Source organism: Triticum dicoccoides, chromosome 2B (assembly GCF_002162155.2).
Source record: "Triticum dicoccoides isolate Atlit2015 ecotype Zavitan chromosome 2B, WEW_v2.0, whole genome shotgun sequence".
Classification (NCBI taxonomy): Eukaryota; Viridiplantae; Streptophyta; class Magnoliopsida; order Poales; family Poaceae; genus Triticum; species Triticum dicoccoides.
In genome coordinates, this window is record NC_041383.1 from 569,360,856 (window position 1) to 569,368,584 (window position 7,729).

General features: G+C 47.3%; 1 protein-coding gene across 1 annotated transcript; it reads left to right on the forward strand.

Moving 5' to 3' along the window:
* Nucleotides 1–2,020: 2,020 nt before the first annotated feature.
* Nucleotides 2,021–5,532, forward strand: LOC119364910 (probable beta-D-xylosidase 6). The gene is made up of 6 exons (XM_037630480.1): nt 2,021–2,730; nt 3,146–3,312; nt 3,422–3,519; nt 3,830–4,180; nt 4,259–4,675; nt 4,763–5,532. The coding sequence occupies exons 1-6, from the start codon at nt 2,041–2,043 to the stop codon at nt 5,359–5,361; spliced, it is 2,322 nt and encodes a 773-aa protein (XP_037486377.1). The 5' UTR covers nt 2,021–2,040; the 3' UTR covers nt 5,362–5,532.
* The last annotated feature ends 2,197 nt before the right edge of the window (nt 5,533–7,729 follow it).

Below are 7,729 nucleotides of genomic sequence, written 5' to 3' on the forward strand. Positions count from 1 at the left end.
TAATTTCCTGTGTGACTTCGCCAACGAGCTGACGAAAGCATGAATCCGGCCGGGTCTCACCTGGACAGGTTTGGTACGGCAAGCAGACTCGACGAGGTCAGTGACGACGTTCGGCTCCGAGTCAGGCCAGCCGATTATGCCGATGAAGATGTCGATCTTGCCGAAGGGGGCCCGGTATCCATACTCGATTGAGTCTCGCCTCAGGACCCCAACCGTAGTTGTTGATGTAAAGATTCCAACATCGACTCTTTGTTATCCGGCCGATCGTGTATCCCTCGATCCCTGGAAGAGCTCCCTCCAAGAACTCAATACCACCATGCGCAGGCCCCACAGTGGGCGCCAATTATCGCGGTTTTGTCACGACAGATGTCCTCGTGAAAAGACTAAGTGTTGAGGCCATGGCAACTAGGTGGTGACTTGAACGGGGTTGATCGAAAGAGGGCGACTCAAATTTATCCAGGTTCGGCCCCTCATGGTGGAGGTAAAGACCTACTCCTGCTTGATTGATTTGATTGTGGTGATCACGATTACAAAGGCTTGCTTTCATTGCCTCGCTTTCGAGAGGTTCTACAGAAGAGTCTGGGTCGTACTCTCTAACCTGTCTCCTACTCTGAATCGTGATGATCTTCCTCTCCAAGTTGGTAAAGCCTTTCTCCCGTGCCTCCTCATGAACCGGCCTGCAAGACCTACGTGAGAGTCAGTAGCCATGGGTCGGGTCTCTTTCGGGCCCTTAGTCCTTCCTTTAACTTAGTTCCTTTTGTGGCCCGGAAGTAGTGCGACTCACAGAGCATGCTTAGAACTACCAAGCTTGAGGTCGGGTCTCATTACGCCGTGTCTCGCACGCAGGGAACATCCCCAACACACAGGAGACTTTCGGAGCCACAGCCCCGACTTTCACACTGGCACTGAGGTTATGCACTCGTCTAACCGCCAATGAAGCTAGCAAATCCGCAGGAGTCGCCATCAACTTATGAAAGACCGGACCTTCAAGGCGTCGCTCCCAACGAGGAAACGACAGGGACCGCCATCAACATCGACCAAGGCCAAAGCTTGGGTTTTCATCCGGCAAACCCGAGACCGAGATGACAAGGGAGGTGAAGGGGCTCCACGACGAAACCTCCAAAACCCCAAAGTTGCGCATCAGCCAAGTCGACGACACCGCCACCTAGATGACAAGAGATGACTACCTACCACCCAACATGGTTTTCGGAGCCTCTGCTCCGACATCCACAACGCCCCAAGGGCCATGCACCAGCCTACTCGATGGTCCAACACCCTTGCGCAGAGGCAAATTCAAAGCAGCAAAGCGCCAAATGCCACACAAAATGCGTGAGATATAACGGTAAAAGAATACCCCAATGGGGTGAATAGTCCGACTCTCACGACACAGGGAATCACTCAAGCTCCGATTTTCTTAATGGATTGTCAGTATAGTACTCCAGTCCGCCGTAAACAAGCGAGAACTGTCATTACTTGGCATTTAGCAAACGAGACGCGGACATCAAGCCTCCCGATCCCGGCAACCATATGATAACACAATCAGCCAAAATTTGAACCTATCCATAATAAACTGAGAGCCGATCTCGCACGCAACGCAATTGGGTGTGGTCTTCAAGAAAAGAAGGAAAATTAAGCTGCATCTGGCAACTGGCATGACGCCTTTGGCGCTATCCCCTCAACCGGCCCCGCTCAGCAGCCTCACCTATCTATCTTCTATCCACTACGCTACAATGACGACTGTCTATGATGCGGGTGCGATCGCCAAGCAAGCCAAGTGTTTGACGAAATTCGTCGCCATGTACACCCCCTGCATCCAGCTTGAAGCTTTTGCTCTATCCTCTCATTTTCTTTTCTTTTTTCGAGAGAGGGAAAAAAAATAATCATCTCATCTTCTCAGCCGGCCCCGCTCATCAGCCTCAGCAGTCAGCAGTTCACCCGGGATCAGCACCCTCCGTGCCGTCGCTGTTACTGACGACTGAACCTATATGATGGAGCGCGCCCACCAACTGTTCGACCAAATTCCTCGCCCCAGAGCGCGCCATGGCTCCCCCCTTCCCCCTCATACTCCTCCTCCTCGTCGCCGTCGCCGGGGCAGGCGCCGGCGCCGCCGCGCCGCCGAATGGGCACGCGTGCGCGTCGGCTGAGGCCAACTCCTACGCGTTCTGCGACGCCTCGCTGCCGTTCCCCGTCCGCGCGCGCGCCCTCGTCTCCCTCCTCACCCTCGACGAGAAGATAGCGCAGCTCTCCAACACCGCGGCGGGCGTGCCCCGCCTCGGCGTCCCGCCCTACGAGTGGTGGTCCGAGTCGCTCCACGGGCTCGCCGACAACGGCCCGGGCGTCAACTTCTCCTCGGGCCCCGTCGCCGCGGCGACCATCTTCCCGCAGGTCATCCTCTCCGCCGCCGCCTTCAACCGCTCGCTCTGGCGGGCGGTGGCCGAGGCCGTCGCCGTGGAGGCGCGCGCCATGCACAACGCCGGCCAGGCCGGGCTCACCTACTGGGCGCCCAACATCAACGTCTTCCGCGACCCGCGCTGGGGCCGCGGCCAGGAGACGCCCGGCGAGGACCCGGCCATGATCGCCGCCTACTCCGTCGAGTATGTCAAGGGCTTCCAGGGGGAGTACGGCGACGGCAGGGAAGGCAGGATGATGCTCTCCGCCTGCTGCAAGCACTACATCGCCTATGATTTGGAGAAATGGGGCAAGTTTGCGCGCTACACCTTCAATGCCGAGGTGAAACGTTTGCTCCTATCAATGTTTTCGACTGTCTTTTATATTACCAAAGCTCATTTTCGGTTATTGCACTATATTAACCAATGCTGATTTTTCGGGAACTTGACATCACACTAGCACACTACCGTACCAGTTCAGTCTATGAACAGAAAAACAAATTCTCCATACAGTTTTTTTTTTTAGAGGATCGCGTACAGATTCTTTGGTACACTAAAAAACCTCCAGAGTGGGTGTATCATGTATCAGTGATGCTGAGAATCAAAATATCTGTGCCAAATGTGTGCAACGTGAAATCACAGAGTCGCTTCTTTGAACAATATGTTCAATCAAAGAACAGAAATATTAGCTTGGAATCTGGTGAAGAATTCTTTTAAATTTCTATTGGAATTTTAAATTTTGCATCAATTGTTGATAGGTAAATGCGCAAGATTTCGAGGACACGTACGAGCCTCCTTTCAAGAGCTGCATACAGGAGGGTCGTGCAAGTTGCTTGATGTGCTCATACAACCAGGTAAATGGTGTGCCAGCATGTGCCCGTAAAGATCTGCTGCAGAAGATTAGAGATGAATGGGGATTTAAAGGGTACTGCTTGCTCTTCTTTGAGTTGTTCTCTACTGCATGTGCCTTGAACTATTAGATATTCAGGAATGACACTAATCTCATAATATCGGTGCTTCCTTTTTGTCCAAAGGTACATCGTATCTGATTGTGACGCTGTGGCAATAATCCACGAAAACCAGACATACACGAGTTCAGACGAGGATTCAGTAGCGATTGTTCTTAAGGCTGGTTAGTTTCCTGAAACCCTCTCTCTTTCGCTGAGCATCGCATATGGGATTTTATTAGCATGTTGCTGTCTTTCTAGACTAGGACTTGCACTTCTCAGCTCAATAACGCTATAAAAAGCAAATGTGAACTCCATTTCATGGTTTCTACTTTCTGCTTTCAGCGTGACTGCTTAAAATATGAACTTATACACCTTGCCGGAATTAGAATGATTAAGGTTGAACATCTTCTCGAAATAGATTTCTTTGACCACCTTCTATATATCATTCAACCAAGCAGAATTTCTTGCTGAATATGTTTCCTGTTTTTCAAGGAATGGATGTCAACTGTGGGTCTTTCCTGATTCGGCATACAAAGTCGGCTATCGAGAAAGGAAAGATACAAGAAGAAGATATCAACCATGCTCTTTATAACCTGTTTTCTGTTCAGCTTCGCCTTGGACTTTTTGAGAAAACCAGTGAGAATCAATGGTTCACTCGACTAGGCCCCAGCAATGTTTGCACAAAAGAGCACAGGGAGCTCGCAGCAGAAGCTGTAAGGCAGGGAACCGTCTTGTTGAAGAACGATAACAGTTTTTTGCCTCTAAAGAGAAGTGAAGTTAGTCATATTGCTATAATTGGAGCGGCAGCAAACGATGCATACATAATGGGTGGAGATTACACAGGTCTAAATCACCGGACTCATTTAAACACCTCTTATTTTTCTATCCTACATAAACTAATGTAAGCCTCACTTTGTTCAGGTGTTCCCTGTGATCCTATCACCTTCCTTAAAGGCATGCAAGCCTTTGTTCCGCAAACAACCGTTGCTGGCGGTTGCAAAAATGTATCATGTGACTCAACGGATGGATTTGGTGAAGCCATTGAAGTAGCTAAAAGAGCTGATATTGTTGTTGTGATTGCTGGGTTGAACCTGACTCAGGAGACCGAAGATCTTGATAGAGTGACCCTTCTCCTTCCAGGCAAGCAGCAGGATCTCGTAAATATTATTGCCAGTGTAACAAAGAAGCCTATTGTGTTGGTTATCACGGGCGGGGGTCCCGTCGATGTTTCTTTTGCGAAGCAAGATCCAAGAATTGCAAGTGTCCTGTGGATTGGATATCCTGGGGAAGTTGGCGGACAGGTTCTCCCAGAAATTCTTTTTGGAGAGTACAATCCAGGTGAGTAAATAATTTGCAGTTTAATGCGGCAGTCAGATAAGTAAAAAAAGTTGTACTGTTAGCTAATCTGGTACACTCTGATGACAGGAGGAAAGTTGACTATGACTTGGTACCCCGAATCCTTCACCGCGGTTCCAATGACCGATATGAACATGAGAGCCGACCCTTCGCGTGGCTACCCTGGAAGAACATATCGGTTCTACACCGGAGATGTGGTATACGGTTTCGGTTACGGTCTGAGTTACACAAAGTACTCATACAACTTCTTGCAAGGTCCAAACAGAATCAGCCTGTCACATTCACCAGTTCCAGGCCTCATCAGTAGGAAGCCTGCATACACACGGAGGGACGGGCTGGACTACGTCCAGGTCGAAGACATCGCGTCATGTGAATCCCTAGTCTTCTCTGTCCACATCTCGGTCACCAACGAAGGTGCCATGGACGGGAGCCACGCCGTCCTGCTGTTCACGAGATCGAAGTCGAGGGTTCCTGGCTTCCCTCTGAAGCAGCTGGTTGGTTTCGAGCGCGTCTACACTGCTGCCGGCAGATCAACCAACGTGGAGATCAAGGTGGATCCCTGCAAGCACATGAGCGCGGCCAACACTGAAGGCAGAAGGGTGCTGCTCCTGGGATCCCATCATGTCATGGTAGGAGACGAAGTGCACGAGTTTGTCATCGAAGCATAACAATCTACATCGTGTGTCACTTCTATAGCTGCTGTATTTGGCACAGTCGGATTTACACCTGTACAATTGTACCATAATCATGTTGTAAAGATTCATTGGATGCATGTACGGTTGAACCGATTTTGCAGTAAAAAAAACAGAAGCAGTAAATTTGACGCAGTTCTAGTTCTATTTTTGTTAGTTGAACACTGTTCTTTTTTTTCGAGTGCACGCAAATCGCGTACCATATTTTTAGGCAGAGAGAAATTTGCAGGAAGTGCTGTAAGCCCAACAAGTAGGGCTACCGGCTAGGATCCACACACCCACCCTTAGATACATGCTACTCTCTCATAAAGATTTGAAAACACCTAGCTCAGGCCGATCTTCAAGTTTGTATCTCATCAAGAATGAGGTTAACAAATTGGGGGATAGTCCGTTGCTGGGCCACATTCTTGGACACCCGCACATTTCTTTGCTTCCACGAGCTCCAAGCAATGAGAATGACTAGCGAATCAAAGCTCTTTCTGCGCATTTCTTTGCTTCCACGAGCTCCAAGCAATGAGAATGACTAGCGAATCAAAGCTCTTTCTGCTTGTCTTCGGCACCTCCTTGCTCGATCTTAGCTACCACTCCTCCAGGATGTCCTCTATGGAAGGGATGGTGATATGAACAACCAGTGAAGTGAAACATGCGTGGCATGCCTGTCTAGCGTAAACACACTGCATAAAGACGTGGTCAAGAGTGTCCTCTTCCTGGCAACAAGTGAAGCACAGGGCAGTGCCGTCTTGTAATCCATGTCGGAATCGTCTATCAGAGGTTCAGACACGATACTGGAGAGCAAGCCATACTAGTAGAGTGCCCGTGCATTGCCACGGGCCTTAAAAAATGAGAACATTCCTTTTCGTTGATACTATTACCAATATTCGATATTGGGTTATTCATACCTTCCTATTAATTGTAGGTTGGTTGTTACATATTGCATATCAAATTTCACACATATAGAAAAGATAGCCAATAACATACAAAAAAAATTAAATCCGCTTCACTTGCAATATATTTCGGTAACATACATTATCAGATCTAATGCACAAAATAAAGAAAGTAGTACAAAAACATAAAGCTCTTTATTGTGCATTGCATTACAAAAGAAAGATGGCACATGGATGCCTTTTTATGCTTAAGACCAATCATCTCATGAAAGCATGTCTATTGTTATTATCCATTAAATACAAATAACACATGTAGGATCTTGTTCCCTTATTCCAAGATGCTACAACCAGACACTTGATTGCATTATGCAATTCCCTGACAAACTATTACACATAAAATTAGGCACTTGAAACCATACAGGTTACTGTATCATTTAGGAACTACTGCAGCATAACACATACCTCCTACTATTTAAGAACCATGGCAACACAAAATAGTTCAACCCTTTCCCATATATATTCATGAGATCTGCAACAAGGAGACGACGGAATGTCCGTGGATGTAGGAGAGTTTCCAGGAGAGTGACGCCTCATCATTGGAGGTCGTAAATGGCAGTGAGTAGGGGCTCGAGCGTGGTTGGTGGCCCCGAGGGCCTGGTTGGTGCAGAGCATAGTGACCGAGACGGCCAAGGGGAGGTACAAATATGATCTAAGAAACATGTACAGGGACCGCGAATAAGAAAATTGATGGTTATATGAAACATCTAAAACCAAATATGGTATAAGAAAGTGACACTTGTGCATGTGTCTAATAAAAAAGTCGATAGGAAAGATAACCTCTATTGACTAAAATGTTGCGAGTTCCACTCCTTTGTTTCAATAGCATCCGACACTCAGTGCAGCACATCCCCTTTGTCATAGATCAATAGAAGGTAAAAATGGAGCCACATTTATGTAGGCTTACTCCTATTATAGTTTTCATACTAAAAAACTAAGACTACACATGGCTTGATAATGAGATTCCTTTGCATCATCGCGTCCTCTGAAATATGGTAGCAACAAATACGAAATATGCTAATATGTTAGTTTTGGCACAACTGAAAATTCAGTGCATATACCTACACTTGCTATCATGGTCTCACTTCATCTTGATAGAGTACCAATCAAGCAGCACCAAGTTTAGCAAAACCAACAAACTTCAGTCCTTATCTGTTGGATATCTTTTAGCAATAATAGTAAGGAAAGCATATGAACAAATCTCGGCATTTCTGACTTAAAATTAACAGATATACACCCACTTAAAAACAAATTAATCGATAATTGCTGGCAGCATTCACTTCTCTTGCAACCATAAGAATCAATGCTATACATCATCAAGATAAAAGAAAACTCAAGGCCCAGTGCTCAACCGACAAGGTTTGCTTGGAGCTAAACATCCAAATGCACAACTATCAAGCATA